We start from the raw sequence: 25,256 nt of genomic DNA on the forward strand, positions 1-25,256 counted from the left end.
TATCAACAATAGTAATCATTGTCAATAGTGTGATAATAACAAAAGTAGTTGGACTCAGTTATTAAGTTAAATATAGGAGGAGTGGGGAAGTTTTGCAGGGTTTTGTTTACTGGTTGAGGTGCAGATATGTGTGTTTAAAATACTGCACAGAATCTGTTCTGCTGCTGTGGTGCACCAAAGTCCTGATATCCTGGAGACAAAACGTTACTGCCCCTACAAGTGCTAGACCATCAATCGGAGCCCGACAGGAGATTAGCCCTTATATAGTAGACAACGTCCATTTTCAGATAATGTCCACGCATGCGGGTGATGTTCGTCACTGTCCGTGCGTGCAAGCGTAGAGTGTGTCTTTTTGTTGTTGTGCGTGTCGCTGTGTATTCATTCAGTTGCCCGCGTTAGCGTCCTTGTCTCCGATGAACCAGCGCATGTGGAAGCAGAGGGCGAGGAAGCCGGTCCCCAGCAGGTCGCCCAGAGCGGTCAGGTAGGGGATGGAGAAGTTGTCGGGGTCCATGCCTCGCCCCCACATCCAGTGCACCATCCAGTCTGCCAGGTAGAGAAGGATTAGAACCTGGAGGCGGACAGAAGCAGAAGCACAAGGTTCTTTTGTTCATCTTTTGTTTTACAGGAACCACAGAGACTTCAATGCTTTAAAAAAGGAACTAAAGGAAGGTAGTACTTGATTGACTGTGTCAGTTTTGGCATCATTTCTATAACCAGAGGACAAGATTTAGCTATCAGAAGGGTTCTGGTTTCCGATTGAAGTCAGAATAGTATCGACCAATCACATGTGAGCGGGCTTTGGTTGCATGCAGGTAAACGTGTGGAGAGAAAAAAGACGCGTTGGCCATAATGCAAACTCCGTCCCGAAATATTGGCCCCAGAGGCTAAATCGATGTCAGACCGAACGCGTGTGTGTACAATGTTGAAAATGGGATTAGCTGTCGCATTTTGTAAGTCTCTGAATCCAGTTTGGAGGATCACTAAATGAAGGGGAGAGCCAATTACACAGTCCTTACTGGAAGTCACGGTTTTGTGATCATAACATTTCATTAGAATTCAACCAATTCCCACAAAACGTGCAGCATTTCTGAGATCTTCCTGCAATATTTAAACTAAACGGAAGCAAAATGGGATCGAAGCCGAATATTTGTTGAACAAAAACATGTCGTGAATTTTGGAAATGATGACATATCTCTATCTTTTTTTCAATAAATGTTGACTTTTGGACGCTCTGGAGATATTAGAAATGTTAGGATCACAGGAGTCAGGAACAGGAAAGAATGGATCAACCAATCAGCTCTGTGACTTATTTACCCATAACACCCGTCTCTGCAGAGGTACACCAAGTGTTTGCTATGCAGTGTATCTCAACTCCAGCTTACCTCTAAAGCTAATGCTATTGCTACTCTAATAATAATAATAACAGTAAATAATAAGATTAATCATAACAATAATTATAAATGAACATTTTGTTCTGTTTGGTGCACCTTATAAAACAGTAAGTGATAATATATGAATGCTGCATGCAGTTTTCTAGATATTCCAGAGTTAAGAGTGTGCTTGTGTGTACCTGTAGTAGCGCAGCAACCATGTAAAATGCAACAAAGACGGCCGTCAGGGTGGTGTGTCCCCCCCTCAGGGAGTTGATGGTGTAGAGGAAGGCGAGGTGACCCGGGGCGACCAGGAGGAAGAGCACGCGGGCTGAACGGGAGTTCACAGCTGGAAGAGAACGAGGACCTACTTTTATAACCATTCACAGAATACGATGAGGTGCATTCCCACTGGCAGGCCGACGTGTAAAAGATCTGTTTTCACAAGATAAAACGACGAGAGAGAGAGAGAGAGAGAGAGACACACACACAGCGGAACATTCCGCAGCAACGCCCGTCAACTCACAGGAGCCGAAGAAGGAGGTGCAGGGTGTGGGGCACTTCCTGGGGGTGGGATTGGGATCCCCCATGGGTAGACCGTTCATGTGCAGATAGGTGGAGATTCGACTGGCCTGAACCGCGACCAGGTTACCTCCCACACCTGACACACACACACACACACACACACACACACACACACACACACACACACACACACACACAGGGTGAAAACATGGAAAGAGAACATAACAGCCTCAATATTGGTGTGATGACATACAAAATATGTTGATACATATGTTATACGTATGTTCTGGTGTTTTTTTTTATAGAAATAGTGAAATACATAAAATATTTCACCTGCTTCTCATTTGTCAGGTCTAAAGAAAAAGCTTGGCATTAAATCCAGCGGGAGCAATATGCTACCTCCATCTGTGTGTCATGAAACCAGATGGAGGTGGTAACATGAACAGCTTTAGATACACTTTTCAGCACTAGAACAGATTTTTCTATATTTGTTCTCCACACCAAATCAACCTTTATCTCCATCACTGTTTGATGTTTCACTTATTAGCATATTGGCTGCTGTTATCGACACCACTCGCTTCTCTTCTTCACTTTCTTTACGCCCACTTTCCCCAAAGGATCCATTAAAGTTTCATCTGTCGGGCTTTATGACTCCTCACCGTTGATGACCGGGGTGAAGACCGCCATGCCAGCAAAGTTTGGGTTGGTGACGGTCTTGTCAAGGATCAAACCACCGACACTAAGAGACAGACGAGAGTGATTAGCGGAGTCGTGACCAGACATCGTTTCAGAGAAAACACATGAAGATCCTTCCCACAATCAAGAATCCGGAACATACAGGTTGTAAGTGGTGATGTGTACGTTTTGCTTACTTTCAGAATTTGATTTCAAAGTAGAAAAAAAGTATATACTTATTATTAGTGCTGGGCAATGATTAAAATATTTAATCGCGATTAATCGCATGGATTTTTTGCGATTAATCACGATTAATCACATTGTTATGGCAAAGTTCAATAATGAATTCAAAAGTAGTGTATTGCGCACTTTTATTTTAAAAGTACTGCTATATGAACAAAAGGGCAATAACATTTGGTTCACGAGATGCAGGTAGCATGTTTTATACTTAATGTGAATATAATTCCTACTTTGTTGGCATCTTATTCTGAAAACCGGATGTTCGTCTGAAGAAACCGGATGTTGTCTCACGTTAATATTTCCGCTCGCTCCCGATCTGTGCTGTTTAAATGCGTTTACCGTGAATTTCAGCATATAGGTGCACTAAAATGACTGACTATAGGATGTTTGCTGGCTTTTATCCCACTGTTCTTGTCATCCTCTTGTTGTTATGTCTATGTATTGTCTCTTGTCTTTCAATAAAAAAAAAGAAAAAAAAAGAAATTATAATAAATTTTAAAAATGCGTTAACGCGCGATAAAATAATTGTCGGCGTTAATGAATGAATGCGTTAACGCGAAATTAACGCGTTAACTTGCCCAGCACTATTTATTATACATTAATGCAAATCTTAACAACTTAAATATAATTGTGTGAATAGATGATAAAAATCATTGTCAGACTGGGCCTTTTTGTGCGAGAGACAGTCGCTAAAACGGAGCGTTTCAGACAGAGGTTAAAAACAAATAATGTGTTTTTTGGACAAATAAAGCAAAGAAACCCAGAATACAAGTATGAACCTACAAATGAGCAGGATACGTCCCCTTTAAGACACTTAGTTCCTTGATTGTAGACAGCTTTCATAAACTCTTTACTTTTCCGAAAAATTCCTTTTTCTCTCTCTCTGGCCCCTCCTGGACTCCGTAGTATTCAGCGATTTGACACAGGTGAAGCAAGGTGACATGATCCCTGAGTGCTGTACCTGCTGATGGCCATGGCGATGATGACCGGCTCCCAGCCAGAGTACAGCAGTTCTCTGGTGGATGGGATCCTCCTGGCTATCAGCACCCATAGGGGGCACAAGGCCACAAACCCCGCACACACCAGCGGGCTGACGTAGTCATTGGACTCTGTACGGGAGGAAGAGAAAGGTGGATTCACACACCAAGCAGGTGTTTGGTGGACAACGCTTTCATTATGTAGAGGTTCTGCGTACATGTGGTAGTTTGATCATTTTGAAAATGGTGTTTTAGTATCTTTCCTAAACTTTGAGTGTGGTGCAGCCCACTGAGGTCGTCACAGTCACGTGTGTGACATATTCAAATGTGAAGTATTTTCAACATCAACTGCGTCATTTGGACTACATTTGGACTACATTTGGACTGACAGTGAGTCCCTGTTGTTGTCTCTAGGGGGCAGTGTTTACTACTAAACTGACACTACGGGAGACTACGACCAACTCAAACACAACAGCCAAAAGAACCCAAATAAGCTCAGTTTTGGCACCAGACTGCCATTTAAAGTGAGTATGACTGTAACGTTTGCGGACTCTCCTCAGCCGGGAGGAGTTTCTGGATTATCCCACGCTGTAGTCATGATGTTTTTCACTGCTCCTGTGTGTGTCAGTGTTGGTCTGTGGTGTGGAAGCAGATAGTTAAGTGAAACCGTGTTTGCCAGAGCTAACAATAGCGTCTTCTTCTTGTGGCTCTCGTCCTTATTTACCGCACCCAGAGAGACGCAGTCACATACCAAACATTTCTACACATGCTGCTCCCTTTAATTCTACATCATCAAAAGGTAAAATAGACTGTGCAGGTTCTATCACAAACATAGCAACCGTGATGACGGCAACCACGGAAACTTTGGCGCCTCAGAAACGATTGTGTCTCTTTATTGTCGTGTATGATTCCTGCTGCTATATGGGAACAGAACTAGCGAAAACTAGGTCATAAAACAACAAAAACAGCTGAATGATGCCAAAGACATTGATCAAGATCTCAGCATAGAAACAGTTACGGAGCTGAACAGGAATATTAGACTGACAGTCTCTTTTTTTCTGTAGTTCAGCAAGCAAGCAAATCAATGTATTTATTTGTATTTGTGTAAGTAAGCATCACATTTCACTTTGATTTAAACTTGGATTTACTGAAGAGGGACTAGTTTTTAACTGTGCAACAGAGCTCTGCTTAATTTCAAATTTAGTTGTACTCATTTGAAACCTAGTTTTGCTGAACTCTGATTCGAGCTAATCTTAGATTAAATGAATCCTTGTTGGTGCATCCCTGCCTTTGCGTCACAACTACCGACTGTATCTGCCATCTGAAGAAAGCGGTAAGAACGGCGATTATTTTGCACTAGAAACATATTTTTTACATCCCATCTCCTCCATACGGTTCCAGCCCACGCTCTTGCAAATATCAAATGGGTGAAAACTAGGTCATAAAACAACAAAAACGTCCTCCCAACTAGGGCTGGGCGGTATACCGGTTCAACCGGTATACCAGTTTTAATTTCCCGTATGATATGAATTTTTCATATACCGTCATACCGGTGCACAGCCGAAACAACTTCTGTCGCTTTTCAACAGGCAGCAAAATATATTGTTCGCCGCTATGAGCGCTACTTCTTCTTCTTCTTCTTCTTCTAGTTTTACGGTGGTTGGCATCCATCTTATTGGTGCAATACCGCCACCTTCTGCTCCGGGGTGAGGATCAGAAAATAGACTGATGAGAAGCTGTACATGGAGGGGCTTAGGACCCAGGGGAATGTAGGTGAAGGAAAAAGGAAGTGACGGAACGGAAGACACGCCACACAAACAGCTGTTCACCGCTCGTTGGCCGGTTGACCAGCCGGTTCTCTTTGGCGTTAATTAATTAATGCTTTAACACTGAAAAAAAATACCGTGATATACCGTGAAACAAAATCTTACAAAATACCGTGATATGCATTTTTGGTCATACCGCCCAGCCCTACTCCCAACAGCTGAATGATACCACAGACATTGATCAACTTTGACGAGTCACCATTAACCGAGCATTACAGATACTAAATGTACCACCCGTGCGTGTTTATTACCTAGCTCCTTGTACAGTCCAGTTGAGATGCCTGCCAGCAGGGACAGGGTGATCAGATCTCCCAGGCTGGCAGCAATGGGCGTGGCCACGTTGTCAGGGTTGATGCCAACTTTCCTGGCCGCGATGATCACGCCGATCATGATGAGCCCTGTGGGGTTTAAAGGTCAAGAGATGTCACAATTTAGAAGACTTATCACACAGTTGCGCGATATCGATATGTGGTAACTGTCATTCTGGGGTCAAGTGTGAGGAGCGAAAACACAGAGTAGAAAATGTTGTCTTTCTGGGTGTAGATGTGGGATTCTGTTGTTTCCCACCAGGAAAGTTCAAGGTGGCAAAATATATAAATATCTCAACTGGCTGGATTGTCATTTTCGTACAGATATCCATTATACCTGCTAAACTTCACCATGTTTACATTGTCATGTTAGCATGCAGACGTTAGCCTTTAGCTCGAAGCACTACCGGGTCTAAAGCACAGACTGACAGAGCCACTGCCACGGGTTTAGGCCCTTTTTCAAACGATCTATAGCGCATCGTCTAAAGTGCACGACGCAAGTGCATCCACTGGGCGAAAAGTGAGGCGCAATGGGCAAAGGGGTTGTATTTAAAGAGGAGGCTGTGGCTACGATGGATGTAAATTAATTGCACTGAACACTAATATAGCTATGCTATAAAACCATTTTTTCTGGGGAACTTAGTTGAATGTCACTTAACACAACCCACAGACTGTATATAAGCAGAGGACGTAGTCATCGTGACGTCACCCACTGATTTGTGGACCACCGTTTTCAGCAATTTGGCCATCGCCATCTTGGCTTTTTTGCAACCATTGAACAGAAGTGACCATATTTGGAATACAGAGGAGTGACGTAGAGACGCTGTATACGTCTCTGGTAGAGACAGCAATCTGTCAATCACAGTAAGTCTGCCCTAAATCATACTTCACTTTATGGTCTGTTTGACTCTAAATTGATCATAATTTACTAAATGAACATCATGCTGTATTGAAGAAGACTTGAAACTAGAGATTGAGAGCATAAACTCATGTTTACAATGTTTACTGAGGTAATAAATCAAGTGAGAATTAGAGTCATTTTCTCATAGACTTCTATAGAATTGGACGTATTTATGCACCCAGAGGAGTCCCCCCCCCCCCTTACTGGTCAGTAGAGAGAATTGGAGTTTTAAGACACTTCCGCATTGGCTTCATTTGTCAGAACCGGAGGTTGTCGCCTTACTAAATATCCAACATTGATGAGTTCAGTTACATTAGCTAGTTTAGGTGGGAGTCGGATGTGACCCAGACATGCACGATGAGTAGCTGTTAACACTGTGAATCCCCCTCACACCCTGTGTGCGGTGGCCGTACCTAGCAGCAGAGAGGCGATGAAGGCAGTCGCCACACTGGAGGCACACAGCAGCACGGCGTGGCCCAGATTGAAGTGTCCCTCTGGGATCCAGCCGAAGATCACAGCAGCTATGGAGGCCAGGAAACCCACCACGGTGGCCTGGACCTGAACACACACAACGAAGACGGTTAACGCCGCTATCGATGTGAACTCCAGTTGTATGGGAGACTATCTCATTACATCAGAGCAGCTTTCAGAATGGACACACTTACTTAATATATATACCGTTTTATTTTCAGTATATAGTACTACAGACCCTCATTCACTTACTCACAGTTATTAGCTTTTTATCCGAGGGGAATACTCAAAACACACGGGCTGGGTTCATTTATTGACTTTTTTCATTTAAACCCTGATTTAAAGGTTTCCCTTTAAAATGGACTTAACATTAAAACTAGATTACAATTAGTAAGGATACAATTCAAACTTGACTCTAAGCGTCAGTTTGTTTTTACTCTAAACCTAGATTAGATTAATTAATTTTTAGAATGTATTGAAATCTGTTGCATCTAAACTTTAAACTCCCATTTAAAATGTGATCCGGTATTAGCTTTAAAACTGACACTTGAGGAGGTTGAACTTTTTAAATGTCTGCCTTTCTGAGATTGATTGAGCAAAAAAGATTACTGGACAGATAATTGATAATTAAGCTTTATGATGCTGCTGCTGAATTTCTCTAAAGATACTGTGTTAGCATAGAAACTGTTACGGAACTGAACAGGAATAATAGACCGACAGTCTCTGTTTTTTGAAGTTTGAATCTTTCTTTCCTCACTGTCCCATTTTTATATTGATAATGCTCCATTAATTCTCAAGGAGAAATTAGAGCTTCTCTGCCAAAGTAACGTCAGACTAACAAACAGACTTTTCAACTAACAATCAAATCAATGTATTTATTTCTATCTGTGTAAGCAAGCATCACATTTCACTTCTATTTAAATTTGGATTTACTGAAGAGGGACTAGTTTTTAGTTGTACTCATTTGAAACCTAGTTTTGCTGAACTCTGATTAGAGTTAATTTTAGATTAAATGAATCCTTGTTGGTGCATCCCAGCCTTTGCATCATAACTACCAACGTCAGTAATAGACAAAAGAAATCTGTATCTCCAATGTAACTCTCCTAATGGAGCCCCATTGTGACCCAGAGTGAGTGCATCCAGACCCCTATATGGGAGGTTGTGTCAGCACTGGTTTAAATGTTCCAGGAACACACTGAACATTACGTAACCACAAGCCCACTTCAAATGGCAGACCCTCAGGGGAGGCCACATGAATGAATGTTCCCTATAGAGGATCTGTCTGTCTGTCTGTATATATATATATGCATTTAAATATATCAATATATATGTCCTTCTGGATTGACAGAGACTGATCTCTCATTCTGGAAATATTGCTTGTTTAAATGTCCTTGTTTTATGTACAGTAACTGCTCAGATCAGTACAAAGCAGCAGCAGAGAACAATAGAGAGGGCTCATGGTGTTTCCTGTCTTATTCTGCCTTTCATCTCGGGACGTTTTTTTCAGACTGTGCTTGACTGACAGTTTTGTTGCACCTGTTAGGGCGTGGGCTTCTTCATTCTTAAGCTGCAGTCACACCAGACAATAGGCTGTGCTGGTGGAGCATGGGTTTATGGGACATATTTGACTCCCACTGCTTTTATTTACGACGAAAGCCAAACATTCAGAAGCTGTCACACAGCAACACACGTGTTGTTGGTGTTCTCAGTAATGATCAGTCGCTGTGTTTACCGTACACACGGTGCCCTCATGAAACCATATTGTTTCCTTAGGTTTGCCAGTAATTTGATTCCTGAAATGTCATGTAAAGCAGAAACTGGTTTTCCTTTATCAGGTTAAAGGGATCAAACGAAACCTGATAATTTGGCCATGTAAAACTGTAATCAGTTTTTTCACGTTTTTTTGTGTGCGAGATAAAGATCCTGGACAAGGATCAATATGCTGTGACAAAAGTTTGACCAGAGGAAAGGAAAAGCCTCATTACTTAAAGCGGTGCATTGTCGAATGCAAAATAATTCAACGCAAAGTCACACTTAAAGGGTAACTTTGATTTGTTTCATCCCTTTTTTCAAATGTTTTGTGTCTAAGTGACTAATGGGTACAACCATTTTTGAAACTGGTCCAGTATTGAGTGAGAACGCTGCAGACAGGCTGCAATGTATTTGCGCTGGGCAACTCCTCGCCGTCAATGTACGTCCACTAAAAGTGCTTGTTCTTCCATTGACAGACTATATTATGTATATTAGTATAATATTACGGAGAAATAAAAAAAATGTCTTTAGCTTCTTCCCCTATATTTGCTATTGTGTCTAACCAAGGCTCGTTCATGGAGAAGTCTCGTTCTGAAATCTCATGAGGGGTGACTTGTTGCCAGGAGATGACGGAGGAAACGTGAGTGCCGGTGTTGTCAGAATTTGTTGTGTTGGAGTCCAGAAAGCGTATGTCAGTGTTATATATCAGATTTGCAATATCATGGCTGATTATATAGCTGATTTTGAGGGCTAACCTTCACTTCGGAACGAGACTTCTCGTTGAGCGAGACCTGGTTAGCCACAATAACGAACAGACGAGGTCAAGCGAAAGGTTTTATTTCTCCGTAGGGTTCTTTCCATAATGTTGTCAGGCACTTATAATATCAATCTGAGCCTGTCAGTGGCAGAAACAAGCACTTATTGTGGACATATATTGACGGTGAGGAGTTGCAATTAGCGATTACATTGCAGCCCGTTTAGTGGCTGTCATCTGCAACATTCTCACCCAATACTGGACCAATTAAAAGAAAAAAATGTTTCCATTAGTCACTTAGACACAAAAAACACACAGGTTGAAAAATCCCGAAGTTACCCTTTAAACTTAAATTAAAATGTTTTCATGTAAACTGAGTTTTAGAGCAATCTGACCATCGAATTGAACAGCACATAAACTCACCATCTGATTTCTTGCCTTAACCTGATTTCTCCCAGTAACCTGCTTTGTTAAGTGGGATGTAAGCGTGTGCCAGAGATGCTCCATGACACCAGAGTTCACTTCATCATCCTCCAGAGATGTGTTTCACTTACCTGGATGAGGGCCAAGTTCCCCATTATCATCTTCCACATGTTCTTGGCTGTGTCCATCTGACCAATATTAGCCTGAAAGAGAGAGACAAGAACACACAAGGTCAACATATTATCGTGTGTGTGTGTGTTTGTGGGTGTACAGCGTGTGTACATGCTGTTGCCTCTTGGTCCCAACAGAACAATCAGATGTCAGTTCTTTGGACAAAGAAACTCTGATCTGATCCCCCACCCTGCGGCCGACTCCACTTATCTCATCTCCCTGCTTTGACACACACACACACACACAGACAAACACACACACTGATGGTCTCAAGTGCCAAGTGTCTGCGGCTACAGTGGGCTTCTGTGTCCAGAGCAATGATCCTGATGCTCATCCATAGTGAGAGGACACAAACAGAGGATCCCCTCTTCCTTCCTCTCCTCTAACTATTACATATGCTGAGGGAAGGGAAACATCTGGACGCATGAAAACACATAGAAGTCTGCGGAGGGGATTATCCGCTTTACGCTTGGGTTAATAAAGCAGTAAAAGAAGTTTATATGAATACATATGTAGTTTAATTTGTGGGGTTGGAATGTTTTGAGGATAATCCCGATTTACTATAACTTTTCTGGGAACGTCACAACGTCACAACGTCGCAACAACGACGTCCGACGGGACGGTTGAGCCAGATCATCGAAACCACTTTATTTGGAGGTAGAACGGAAATTGAGCGAACACAAAATGATGCTAAAAGCGTGTATTCATAATTACGACAAGTACGGTGGGTCAGTTGCAGAAAGACGTCGTGTAAACTGCGATAGAGGTTTTCAACGGACAGATTTCCTTTGTTTCTCTTCAAAATATATTTGGCTAACCTGGGTGCTTGTTTAAAACGGCCTGGCTGCTCGTGTTTCTTGCCCGTCTGACTCCATTTTAGCCATGCAACTACATCAGCAATGCCCTTCATTACAATCCACTATCATTTTAAGAAACATCACCATGCTAACAGCTATCCAAAAAGCTTGTTTAAAACTAATTTATTCTGGTATCAGTCAATAAATAAAAATGGAGTCAATAAATCATATTTTAGGGGGGAAAAAAACTTTGATCACTATTGTTTACATCAACATTCAATCAAATGGCTCTGCTGAACTGAATGCTGAAAGTGGCAAAATCACTGCCAATTGCCACCCAACTCATCAGCTCTACTGAGCTTTTTAGTCACTTCAGCTCGTTATTTTGGTTTTACGGCTGCAAATTCACTGTGTGCTTGCGTCTCACTCTCATCAGCCCCTGTGTGCAGCCGTTTTGCCACAAAAGAAATGCACAGATAAACCCACTGTACACTTAGTTAGCAATCAGCTGGTGTAGATCATCAAACATCCAGCAGCTACAAGCCCAGACATGTTTCTCAGGAGTTGCTGGAGAACAAAAGAGAGCAAAAAACGTCAGGAGAGTATGAATATTGGACTTATATTGGCCAGGTAACTAGAAACATCTCTCCAAAGAGATGTTAATGTTGCTCCATGGCTGCTATTCGCTAACATGCTATGGTTGCGTATATGTTAGCTTGTGTTGATTGATACTGCTTTAAAGGTGCTAAATTTAAAATTCAGAGCATATCTAGTGCCTCCACACAGTTGTCAACATGCCTGGCAGCTAACGGCGCTAACATTGTAAACAATGACAAGAGTGCTGACAGAGCTAACAGTGTTTACCTTAGGGGGGGAGCTTACACAATGAAACTTTTAGAGACACTATATAACATAAAAGGTCAGCCATACTGGTATCATAAGGGGAAAATGAGGCAGTTTCTTTCCTCACAATCTAGCCCCATACAACGACGACTACATCCAGGTGCATGGGAACGCTCGCAAGCCTGGCTGACATGACGTGATGCGCTTATTAGCGCTGTACGTCATTATGACCTGTGCATCTGCCAGATAGTTGCCGCCAGATAGCATTTCAACTGCGCAAACACACTCCTCGCGCCATGCAAACGTGTGCATGGACGCCTCCTGCTACCACAGACATGCTGTCGTTCCAAAGGGGGCGAACTGCTACAAATATTAAATAAGAGAGTTAAGAGAACATCTGTGCAGAGCAGAGGGGGCGTCGTGGTCTCACGGTGAACTCCACATGCAATGAGAGAGAACTTTCATCTGCAGAACCTTGAAGGGATGCAGATAAGAAGACCTTCTTATGTAATGAGAGTTAAAGAGTGTGTTTGCAACCCATCGCAAAATTCCCCTTTAGAGCGACAATATGCAAAAACGATTCAGTACATAGATGAGCTCAGAAATGCACAGAAGCATCGCCTGGTGATGATGTGTGATGATGATGATGATGATGCCAGGTCCTCGGCTATAGGCGTGTGTGTGTCTGTGTGTATGGGCGACTGGATTAGTGGTGTTTGGATCAGGGTAAGGGTCGTGAAAGTGATTCAGGGATCACATAAGATGGATGAGAGGTTGCGACGATTCAAAAGCATTGCTACACGTGTAAGGAGTGTATGTTGAAAGATCTAATACACATGAGGATAAACACGGCGTTTGTAGTGGTTGTAATCTCTGATTAAAGTGTGTTAAAAACGGGCGCAACTCGAACACAGTCATGATGCAGGTGCTGCCAAGTTCGTGTAATATCATTATCCAAATACGTATAATCATGAACATGAGAGGGGATATGACGTAAGTCAAATAAGTAATGATGAGACACAAGACTCATTTCGGCGATCTATCAGAGACAAAGTGGTTAAAAAAAAAAGTCAAAAAGGCAACACGGTCATGTGAGTTGAAAACTCCAACAGCCAGCCAGTCCTAGGGATTACATTATTTTTTTCACTAATAAGCGCATTAGGAAACTTGCAGTGGTCTTAATCTGCTCATAATTAGCGGCGGCATGGTGGGGCCTGCCAGCAGAGAGCTAGCGGTAATGTCTCAGGGCAAGCGCCTCGCTCTGGCCTACTTTGTGATGATGGATGTGAGAATCATTTTTCACGCTGACCTTTAAACTACGCATTTTTGACAAATAGGACCATTGTAAAAAAATATATATATATTGAAAAGTAATTCTATCAGCTAATAAGTCTTAAAAATGTCTTCAAATCAAATTTCATGCAAACAAAGGTTGCAGGAAATGATATTATAATGAATATGTTGCATTCTTGTTGCATTCTTTCAAGATATTTCAGTAACTTTAAAAAGAGCAACACGGGCTCCGGACACCAACAACCATTGACAGTTTTCTTTAATCAGTGTTGAAGAATTGGTGACACATTGTTGAATCGACTTCCCGAACCGTCATTGATTCACGATCACATCTGCACTCGTAATTAACATGGAAACGTCACGGAAAGTTCAACAAAACACTAACTAAAAACAACTGAAACAAAAAATATTCACATTGTCTCATCAAATATTAAACGTCTTAAGAAATACTGTCAGTTCTACTTCATCTACGGCCAGGATTTGGCTTTTATTGTGACAAACAAGCTCAAAATTATATATTCAAGCTACATTTATGTCTATAAAGTGCAACTTTCAGCAACATAAAACTGGCAGGTTAAGGTAGTGATTTTAACAATACAATTTTTACTGGATGTTTTATGACTCCTTACTGTTAGATATTATCATTTAAAGCTGCAACTAACAGTTCATTCTTTCTGATTAATTGATTAGTTGTTTGGTTTATAAAATGTCCGAAAATATAAAAAAATGATCGTTTCCCAAAGCCCAAGACGACGTCCTCAATCCACAACTCAAAGTTATCAAGAATTATTCAACTACTGCTCAATATAGTTCATCCTCTAAGGATTTGGAAATTTTGCAACAAATGTGGATCTCTTGTAGCTTGTAAGCCAGATGGAATAGCGTGCTATAGAAATTTGGGGAAACATGAATGTGACATGTCTTGTTAGAATAGGTTATTTCTGTGACTGAGTGAAGCTGCCCATGCTGGGTGGGCCGCTGTTAGCAATGCTAATCAGCTTCTTCACTTGTTTTCCACAGGCCAGTGGAAAGAATGTGAGGATTGGTGCGCTTAAGAGCAATTCTGGACTAATTCTCTTATGCCTTCATAATGGCAGGGTGTGCTGCTAGGTCATTGACCCCTTAGACTACACACTGGACCATGTTAGCTCAGAGAACGGCTTCATAGGCAAAAGCTAAGTGGAGCTGCAGACAATAGATGTAACAACGGCAATAAATTGAACTTGTGGAAACCCTGCAGCCAGACCAAAGCAGCACTCGACTGTGTAACACGTGAATATGAATAGCCAGTGGGATAGCTAGCTATAAATACACAAAAACTACACATAACACAGATTCAAGAGATAACTTATCATTATACAGTCCCCCCAATCAGGTGATTCAATTTAAGCGGCCTGTATCAATGATAATTTGACTATATTAAGCAGCTGACACGTTTTTGGACCACCCTTTGATTTGGATTAGTCAAACCCATTGCTGATTGTTTGACACAGCATGCTTTCTGTCAATACACACGCGAGTCTGACTGTTTACAAAAGGTAAGGAACGGGAAACCATTTAGCTTAACTGCGATCACCAACCGAAAATGGAACATAGGAAAAGACAGGCTAGCGAATATGAATGAACCTTGGCCCACACTGGCTGCAGCCAGACTTTAAATTAGCTACAAGTAGGATTGTACTGTTGCCGAAATGCCGAAACGATCTGCAAGTCAAAGTTTGCTAGCTATGCCAGCCAGCCGACCTGACGTTGGCTCGCTGATTGGACAGGATTCGGCTATGGAGATGGGACGTTCACGAAGGAGCCGAATCAAAGAGTCAGCTCTTTTACGTGTAACATGGCTATAAATAGATTGTTGTTGATTTTATTATTTGGGATGTGTGGTTGGTAAACGCAAATTTTACTTAACTATTTATGAGATTACCATTATTTCATGTCTTGATCCACCCAATTACATACTGTTCTTGATGCATTCTTGGGTTTCATATCACCCTCAATGCGACTGATCTACACTACTGCAGGTGGCTGTTTATTGACTTAATCCAAGAGGTTAAGTGGTGAAGAAAAGCAGGACATTTTTATTAATTTATGGAGGTGAACCCACAGACCCCCCCCCATCCCCCCTCCCAATTATGTATCCTTCCAAGTTTGCTCTCATTATTTCCAGGCCTAAGACCTTTAATATCTGGTTAAAGCAAACACTAAAACACCATGGACTTTGGTTTGACTAAACCAGCATAGGAACTAACAAGCTAACTATTAATACTAGTTAAAATTAATATAAATATAAATTGTTCAAATAATTTATTGCTACTCAGCGGATGTCTAGGATGAACAACATATTCAGACAAAACCAACATGCATGCCCAGCTGGCCACGGCCAGTGAAAGTCCTAAAACAAAAAACAAGGAATGGGACCGGAATGTTGCTCTCAGTTTGTATGAAAGCCAGGTCACATTTGGCAATATGACCTCTGATCCCAAGAACAATCAGCTTTAATGGGTCTGACAGGGGTTGCCAGGTAATGAGAGATAGGTAACTTTACACAACCACAATCAATTGAAACAATTCCCCAGGCTAAGCTGAGACAATTTTGCAGCGTTATACAAAGAGTCCAAAACAACTCCAGGTATGGCTACTTTACAGATAAGAAGAATCTTTTTTTATGGAACACACACACACACACACACACACACACAAACAAACATTTCTTACCGCGGTGGAAAGTCTGGAGGCCAGCGTCATCTCCAGGTTGCCTTTGAGCCCCAGTAGCGCTGGAACTAGGATGAACACCTCTGACACCTCCGTGAACACCGTCCAGTGCTGCAACGACCACCATGTAATATCAGTGACACAACATCAAACATAATGAACACACTGCCATATAGAAACGGAACATATCAGATTCACAGAGACACAGCACTCATCGGCAATCATGTACCCTTGGTCGGGAGCAGAATGTCTCTGAAACCTTGTTCTTTAGTATTTACTCAGCGGTGAAACCAGACCTGTATGATGGACCAGATAGTGTGTCTCTACAGACCTTTTACACTATGTATCATTTCAGCTCTCTGCTCTCCTTTAGCAAGATTGAGGTCACTGGGACTTTGTGCTGAAATGATTTATTATCCTCCTATTCTGGCTTCCATTCGCCCCCCCATCCCTTGTGTTTCCCATCTTTCACCTTTACCCACCAATCTTCACCCACCAATCTTCACCCCGGCCTCCTTAAGGAGGCCGGGCTGCCTCATATCTCAGTATCATCAAAATTATACTTTGTTACAGCTTGGGTTGAAAATGTTCTTCAACCTTTCATTTGAGTATAAAGTTACTAGCTAGCTACTTTGCTACACCCATGAATAGTAGCAAAAAGAAAAATGTAAAAAGAAAAGCATGGATGAGATGTATGGACCTGTACATTTTGTTGTTAGTCAACTTAAAGGGGAACTACGCCCATTTTCCAAATACCTATGGTCTAAGACAGTCCATAAAATATTAGTGAACATGAACAACTTTCTCCCGAATCCAAAAACAAGAGCGCTAAGGCTCAAATTTGTGATGACATCACAAGTTTGAGTATTACTTATTTACTCTGGTTTCTGGCTTTGAGAGACAGTAGCTCAGGTTAACAAATAGTGATTGAACTTTTCTAGGCCGACATAACATACAATAATTCAGGTGGTGTTCCCCTTTATGGAAATAACAACTTATAATTTCATAGATTGTCTTAATGTTAAGCTAGGTGATCCTAGCAACTGCTACTAAATAGCAGAGACTGGATGCCCACTCTTCAAAACTGAATTTGGTCATGAACATGATGTCAGGCTGAATGAATAAGTGAAACAAAAAGGCCAAGTTGGCACCATGATGATAGAGAACCCATATTATACCGTGTACCATGGTGGAAGTACAAACCAAGAGTAAATCCAGTAAAGTACGACAAATCACGCAAAACTTCTTCAGCGTTGGGACAATAAGGACCTTGCATTGCCGTGCTGCTCAGCCCCTACCTCAGCAAAGAAAAGCTACATTTCGCTTTATGTATTACCCCCAGAACCAAAGCCATACAAGTCAGACAGGAGCCAGGCCAGCTAAATGTAAAGGACAACTTGGGCAAGTGTTGGACTCGCTTGAGAGGATCACAGATCCTGTTTAGCACATGCAAGAGAACAATTCTGCTTAGCTGTGCATCCAGATCCTAGTAGATGGACTTTAGTGAAATTTATAGATGGTGTTATTAGACCTGACCCTCAATAACCTCCTTCCTGGCTGCTGGCCGGCCCTTGAGTTGGAGGTGGGTTCCCTGTGAGACCTTGATTACACTTCAGTGCAACTTTTTTGATCGGGCATGCCAGATCTGAACTCAGCTGTTTCTGCATGTCCACACTTCACACTTCAATGAGACCTGCCTGATCGGATAGTGATCGGATATATGTTGTGGTTAAAGGAGCAACTGTAAAACACTTGATAAATACATTTCATTTCCTATAAATTCTTGGCAATAAAAGTCCTCCATTATTTTTGCCACTTACTCTTCCTCCCTGCTGTATTGATATACTTGTTTCATAGAAGAATAGCAGCTAACAAAGTTCCGCTAATTCGGTGATAAATACATTTTCCTAAAATATCTTCACAAGAAAAGTCCCCCATTTCTTTATTATTTAAAAGCTTTTATTTTGAAGCAGCAAAATCAGGGAATGTTGGTGACAAAGGTCGCATTGAAAAGACGAGTTTAACCACGGCCTGAGTCTCTGGGCTTGTCAGTCACTGTGGTAAAGTGCCTCCCTGCACTGTAGCTCCATTAATGTTCATGCAGTGATAGCAGGTTTGCGGCCTTCTGTGGCCAGAAACAAAGCTATTGCTGAGGCCTGGGGGCCATCGATCTATCTCCAGTAAAAGTGCTTATCTTTGGTGGGCCCCAGTCCCACAGGCCGCCAGCACTTACGGTCCAGTCTGCCCAGAGCTGAATCAATATTCACAGAGGCGGACACAGAAAAGAAAAGGGACGCAGAAAATAGACGAGGGGAGGAAAACAGAGGAGTAGCTGAACACTGTTAGCCTTCATTTTCTCACGCGAGCAAGCTTGTGTTTCTGTTTCACTACGTTGCTCCCACTGTGCATCCAGATGTACAGGACGAATAAGGGGTGTCGTCTACAGCTCAGTTTGAGTTGTATCAGTAGGCGTGGCACCGAAACTCCAGTGTGGGTTAAACTCCCTCTGTCTATCCCCTCACTGTCACCAGGCCAAGCAGAGCTCCTTTCCAACAGCCAGTCCCTCAGCTTGGCTCACTGCCCTCTGCCAACCCAGCAGCCTTGTGGGCACCTCTGTGAGCACTCCTCTCTTATTTCACAGCCGCATGTTTTCAAGCTTTCTCCCCCTCTCTACTTCTGTCTCACTCCCCTATCTCCCTCTTTGCCTCCCCTGTGGTGATATATGTTGTTGTCTCCATGGAACACTGGCCCTGAGCCAAGCCAGCCCTCCCTCCCTCCTCATGGCCACCTCCTCGGTTCCAGGAACTCTACTGGACAACCCCAGTACCTCTGTGTACAGACCTATAGGAGCTCTGGTATGCGAGCCCCACAAGGGTCGGGTTGCCCAGTTGAGTAACAGGGCCCAATTTTAGTTGTGATCATTGTAATTGCTGTACAGCACAGGGAGCAGAAGCTGAAGCTGATGCCAACGCAGCTCCGGCAGCGTCACAGAAACTACACCAGGTGGTGTCTGTTTCCAGGGGGGTACAGGTTGGTCCCAGCCTCGTGAGCAAAGGCATGCCGTGGAGGGTAAAATTAACATAGCTGTGGCCAAAAGTAATGGGCGCACCGGAGTTGAACCTGAAAGATGAACGTTAGCTATGAAACAAGACCTCATTGACATTAAAGGAATACTTCACCCACAAAATGAACATCAGTTACGCTCCCCTTGTTGCTTTGATTTCTTAAAGAAAACTTCACGGCGAACGGGGAATCAAAAGAATTAGAAAAGACTTAATGAATTGAAGGAAATGGGGGCTGCATTTAACAACAGCAAAACTATATCAAAACATCTGTTAAATCCCACACAATGCGAGAGTTATAATAGTCACATTTATCCAGTCGTATGCTCACTACTCTCCAAACACATGCATCTTTGCTAAAACGTCACTATTAAAAACACTTCTGCATATACAGTCTTACTCATTCGCGAGTCCGGACAAGTCTGCAGAAAACGGTCTTTCTCCGTTTTTTGATTTTTCGTTTGCCGTGGAGGCACGTGAGAAAAGTTTTCTTTAAGAACTCAAGGTAACGCGGGGCGAGACATTGATTAACAAATGGTCATTTTGTGGGTAAGGTATTCCTTTACTATATTAAAATACACTTGCCACTTGTATTATATACTTTCTGTTTGTTTGTTTACCATATTTTATTGTCAATTTTAATATTTTTAAATTTTTAAATGATGTCTCGAATATTGCTCTGCGTTAATTTTTTATCGTTATGCACCATTCACCAAGTCAAATTCCTTGTATGTGTAACGTGCTTGGCAATAAATGGTTTTGATTCTGATTCTGAAAAACAGTAAATGTACTTGTGAAAAATGCTAATGAGTTCTCAGGCAGCAGAGACACTGAAGCTGTCACAAGATTTAGGGCTAAGCCCTAAAGAAGCCTGAGATGTGGACTGTTTGCGTCAATGGACCAGATGAAGGAGGGTGCAGGGTGAAAGGCTGAAATATCTGACAAGGGGGGAGTGCAAATACGCAACCCGGGACCCTCCAAGGACTCCTGAGAATCCAGGACAGAGTGAAATATTAGCCAGGGTTTGGGGGCGACACAAAAGCATTTTAACCTTCTAATCCTTCAACTCGTTATCACTTAGATCCTAACTAAGTAGCTGTCCGGGATGTTGTCAGGTTTTAATAGCTGTGACCTGATATGTTGTTAATGATTGTCGTGACATAACACCTTTGTCTGACGGAAAAGACTGACCAATATGAGTAGAAGGGCCAAAGCAAGCAGTCACAATAGGAAGTGCAAATAGTCGGACACCAGTAAAGGTTTAGAAAAACGCACTTGGTCCTTTTATATTTTGAAGTCTTTTCCCAATGATGCATCCATATCTGCATCAACTTTGTCTAGTGAATGGAGCCAGCCGCCGGAATGATGATTCCCTTTGAGTAAATAAGCCCACGCTCTGGTCTCACTGTGGCTCCATGGTGAACCAGGCAAGTGGATGCGGTCGGTGCAAATCGGTGTCTGGTGGGCAGCGAGGGCTTGGCCGGTGTTAAACCCATTGTGATTTCCTGTTTACTGGTGTCTGTATTTTTAGTCTGGCTGAAGCTGCGTCCCACCTCTTTATAGATATATTTTATTGTTTAAGTCTACAGGCACGCAGGACAGATGGCTAAACACTGAGGCAGACACATGTATGATAATGAGAATGTACTGAGGCAACAAGTTGCATTCTTGGTTCGTAGTCTGCGCAAGGAGAAGGTACCATAGGTTTTAGAATCTGTGTGACTGATAACAAATCACCCGTTTGGCCTTTGACCTTGGCCTCTCAGGTAAACTAGCACTGCATGACCGTTATAACCTTTGGCGAGTCGCCCAAGTGAGCCCCGTTTCTAGCCCTGGCTTTGGGAGACTGAAGGTTTTAGGCTATAGTGCTGCCAAGTCACTAAGCAGAACTATGCAGACTTCTCACTCCTCTATACCAGCCTGGACGGTCCTTTTGAGGCCAACCCCCGAGTGGGAATGAGGCCATAAGCTCTGTTTGTGTGTGCTGTACATAGTCAAAGTGACTAGGTTGAAGAGGTCACGTTTCAAAGAAGTGTTGCAAAAATGCCAAGTCATGCACCGGTCCAAGCCGCAACTTCTAAAACTCAAGGACGGGCAGGCGTTGAATAAAGGCTCGAGCTTTGTTGGAGTTTCCAAGCTTTTAACAGACTGGTCGAACCAGAGAGAGAGAGAGAGAGAGAGAGAGAGAGAGAGAGCTAGAGAGAGTGAGAGAGGGTTAGACAATTACCTTCCTGCAAGGACAGGGGGGGGATTAGCTGAGTTAGCGTTTCCCGGTGTCATGGAGGGGGGAATTAGGCAGCGAGACAACCTGCTAGATGCTCAGCCGAACTCACTGCAACAATCGTGTCAAGCTGACCGTCAGATCTCACCTTTCACCTCGCGGCAAGCGCTACTTCAAGGTTCGCCTGCTCCGGCACAAGCACGGCTGACCAGAAGTTCTGCGTCTCCTCCAAAAGGAATGGTGCGCTGTGTGTTTTGGAAACTGGAGGGACTGCAGCAGCATGGTGCCTAAGTTGAGGCATGAAAAAATTTTTGACCTCAAACCTCTGCATTCCTGGTGTAGTGGGGATACCTAACCGCGCGGTAATGGAGGCTTTGACGGCGCGTTGCATCTTTTGTTTTTTCCGCTCTGACTCACAGCTCGACCGGGGCAGGCTGCCATTTCAGGTGCTTGAAAGAGAGTACGCCCCCCCCCCCCGATCCTCTTCCCCCTCCTCCCTGTGGTGAGTTCTTCTGGGTCCACCATGTTGGCACCAGTATGCGTGTACACAATGTGCCGGGACTGGTCCCCTGGCAGCCTGACACTTCCAGCTTTATCTGCATCATAAGCTGACTTTAAAGAAATATATGAGCTGTCAGCGTGCCTTTGGCCTACATTTCTACACCCCCAGATGTATACTCAGCGCGAAAGACAGTGAGTCAACCGGAAAAAGAGCAATTCTAAATGCACTCATGTGTTTTCTTGGAGGCAGCAGCTCTCTGGCCACACACTGCACTACAGACACACACAGAGTATCAGTATGTGCCAGCCCTGAGGACGAGCAGGCAGCCCTTAGAGGTGAGAAAGGTTACATAAATACCCCCATGGTGTGTGCGACCAGAGCCCCACCCATCCCCAAACACATGACATCAGACAGGCCAGCAGCGCCGTGACACATGATGTGAGCCGGGCTCGTCGAACCAGTTAAGTCAAACGAGTTCAACTAGCTGGACTAACTTCTGAGTGAGTAAAGTATAGAAAAAGGGAAGGCCCAAAGCTTTCTTCAGACACACTCGCACTGAGCAAAGGGTGTAGTTAAAATGCCTTTTTTGGTTTTTGGGCGTATCAAATAAAAAGTGGCGTTCTGATTTTTTATCTTTCTTTATTTTTTAACTACATTCTTGGCTCGGCACGAGTGTCCCTGATATAAGCCCAGGGGCTTCCCTTTTTCTATAGGTAACTAGTTTGACTTCTCGAGCACCTTGCATTCATCTGGAGTTTACTACTTTACAACCGAAAGCACCCGCCATTTTCTCTTTCTTGCTTCTGAAAGACGTCCAGAACTGTTATGTGCCCCACTTCCCACCATCTCCCAAAGTACCCGAACCAATTAGTGTACAATTAGCATACATGATCTTTAGACCTTTTGGAGCATACCAGAACGTTTTTGAGCCTAAAAGAGAGCAGACCATCCGTTTATTTATCGTTTATTTGGATTCACCAGTTTCTAATCAGAATCCGAACTGAGCACATTTCTTATAAATATATATATAGAAGTCGTGTGACCACTGAGTAGTAAAGAACATATTGGTGATCACTCACCTGAACAATGTCTAGCACCATTCCAGCTCCCACCGTCCCGAACCCGGCCAGCAGGAAAGGGAAGACCACCTGCAGGCCAATGGAGAAGGAGGTCTCCTTGAGGGGGGCCGGCGGCTCTGGGCTCTGGTCGGTGCTGGTGTCGTCGCTCTCGTTGCTCTGGCTGGCGTTCTCCAGGAGAGCGTCCTCCTCCCGCTGACCTTTGGCGTTGGCCCGGCAGTCCATCGCCACCACAATCTCCGACCTCTCCTCATCCTCCCCGGTCTCACCGGCCCTCTCTGGGAAAGATGTGACCTCTGTGACCTCTGTGAGCTCTAACTCGCCGCCGGTTACCGGGCCCACCTCCTCGGGGCCCTCGGCGAGGATCACCGGGTGGACGGAGCAGTTGGAGTTGAGCAGGGCCGATGTCGGGGGCCCTCCCTCCTTCTTCGCCTCAATGGCCCCGGAGGACATGTCGACGTCAGGGAGTTTGTCTTGCTCTTTTGACCAAAGTACCATGCGGACGCCTTTGGAGGACAGTGGGCTTGATAAGAAAAGGTCAGGTTGTTTCGGGGAAGTCAGAATGGAATCGGCCACCCGATCTGGTTTTGAACCTGATCAGTCCAATTGATTTATCCCATTAAAGAGGCTTACAGGGAGTTGGGGTCGCTACTAAAGACCGGGAGAAGACGGTACTGTAGGGAAAAACCTGCAGCGAGCCACACGCAGCCGTGCGTCTGCTGAGCCGTGTTCCTGTCGGTGCTTCGGGAGCAGAACCAGTATGTTCTCCATTCACTGCAAGGTGCTCAGGGTAGACCGGCGAAAAAAAGAAGAGGGCATACAGGTTCAAAACAGAAGAAAAAAAGGAAAGGAATAGGCTCGGGGACTCGCCAGAGAAATCCCCTACCAGTCACTTGTAAACAGTCCTCGGAAAGTTCAATGTGAGCTGCAGGAAAAAAAAAATCAAATCAGAGGTCTGAAGTGGGAAGATAGCAGCGCCGACTGGTCATGCTTTCAGTCCACTGATCATGTCAGACTGGTGAGTGTACCAGGCTGGGAATGTCTCACCTTACACCACGTGGCTGCTGGGAGGTTTTCAAGGGAGATATTTAAAGGTCTGTAATATGAAGATTGAATTGCAGCCTGCAGAATGGTTCCTCTCCAACCAGAGTGGACAGTCACCTGAGGAAAGAAAATGTTCATTGATTATTCAGTCCTAAATATAAACCAGTTTCAGGCCCATTACACGTTGATTTCCAAATACCAGCAGCTAGATCATGGCTTTTTAATATTAATATTAATAAAAACAACTAAATACAGCTCTGAGTGCTTAGAAGACAGCAACGTGTAAGAGCTGAAAACTATGGTGGTGCTCAAGCCTCCATTTTTGGAAAAATACTTAATACTTATTATGGGATATAATAATTTCCTTTATCAAAAAACAGAAATCCTATGAATGTGTGGATAACGTGCAAATATCATCACCAATGAACTAAACAAAAATATGTGAATATTACAGAAATATAAAAACATATAGAAAATTTAAACTCACCACAATAATATAACACAACTGCTAGAATCTCGAAAACTGATATTTAGAATTATTGCATCATAAGTTTAGTCGCTCTGACGCCCATGTAATAGACTATTGTAGTACTTGAGCCAAGCGGAATCACTCCGCTCTCCGCTGACAGGACGTGAGGAGTGAGGAGAAAGCAACAGTTTCAAATCAGTTTCATCCAGCGCCAAATTTCCTCCCGGCGGCTAAAAATATGTCAAGCATTAACTGAGGCGCTGCGAACATCCTCTGTAACGGAGTGTCACACGACCATCAATTCATCCCTCTTTTAACGCAAAGAGCAACAGTTCCTGTCCGACCTTTCAAAGTAAACGCCCCCTCATTTCCTTCTTTCCACTCGTCAAAACAAACCACAGCAACTCAACACACACACACACACTTTTGACTCGTGCATCGACAATAACTGAAAAAACACCCCGGGCCTATTTAGAGATAAGGTTAGTCCTAAGCGACACGGAGGCCACGCAGAAAGGTGCGCATTCGCCCACAGCTTACACGGAACTATATAATTGACGCTCTTATTTCGAAGGCCAATCTGCTCGCTTCCTGCGGTACCACTGCGGGCTTGGCGCGGCTTTCATCCTGCCTGCGTTGTTGCGACATCCGCACACAGTCTTTGGCTCTCCACGCTGAAACAATCCTCTGTTTAGTAGTCAGGACCAACACCGCCCGAACCCAACATGGCAAAGGCGTAAATTAGTGCTCCCCTGGTCCGGGCTGAATAGACGAGCCCTGCTATTCTATTCTGCTGCTCGTTTAAACGAGGGCAGAGCTTTCTGTTCCAACACCGGGCTGGAGC

General features: G+C 43.5%; 1 protein-coding gene across 3 annotated transcripts; it reads right to left on the reverse strand.

Annotated features, from left to right (window-relative positions):
* Positions 1–178: 178 nt before the first annotated feature.
* On the reverse strand, positions 179–24,048 carry slc41a1 (solute carrier family 41 member 1). 3 transcript variants are annotated; one of them, XM_076096940.1, is made up of 11 exons: positions 22,903–24,048; positions 16,042–16,149; positions 10,354–10,425; positions 7,236–7,380; positions 5,879–6,011; positions 4,998–5,008; positions 3,772–3,919; positions 2,555–2,634; positions 1,897–2,031; positions 1,571–1,719; positions 179–568 (listed from the first exon to the last, which is right to left on the reverse strand). In XM_076096940.1, the coding sequence occupies exons 1-11, from the start codon at positions 23,395–23,397 to the stop codon at positions 383–385; spliced, it is 1,662 nt and encodes a 553-aa protein (XP_075953055.1). In that variant the 5' UTR covers positions 23,398–24,048; the 3' UTR covers positions 179–382. The 3 variants fall into 3 exon arrangements, with proteins under 3 accessions (XP_075953055.1, XP_075953054.1, XP_075953053.1); XM_076096939.1 differs by lacking the exon at positions 4,998–5,008 and adding an exon at positions 5,701–5,713 and having other exon boundaries at positions 3,772–3,917; XM_076096938.1 differs by lacking the exon at positions 4,998–5,008 and having other exon boundaries at positions 5,865–6,011.
* Positions 24,049–25,256: the final 1,208 nt, after the last annotated feature.

Source organism: Anarhichas minor, unplaced genomic scaffold, assembly GCF_050575085.1.
Source record: "Anarhichas minor isolate MPS153535 unplaced genomic scaffold, ASM5057508v1 ptg000023l, whole genome shotgun sequence".
Classification (NCBI taxonomy): domain Eukaryota; kingdom Metazoa; phylum Chordata; class Actinopteri; order Perciformes; family Anarhichadidae; genus Anarhichas; species Anarhichas minor.

Excerpts from the sequence above, each read along its gene's own strand:
- slc41a1 (XM_076096938.1), bottom strand. The coding sequence starts at position 23,397 with ATGGTACTTTGGTCAAAAGAGCAAGACAAACTCCCTGACGTCGACATG. Across the intron at positions 10,426-16,041 it reads CCTCCAGACTTTCCACCGCG|GCTAATATTGGTCAGATGGA; the intron begins GTAAGAAATGTT and ends TCTCTCTTTCAG. Across the intron at positions 6,012-7,235 it reads CATCGCCTCTCTGCTGCTAG|GGCTCATCATGATCGGCGTG; the intron begins GTACGGCCACCG and ends TAAACCCCACAG.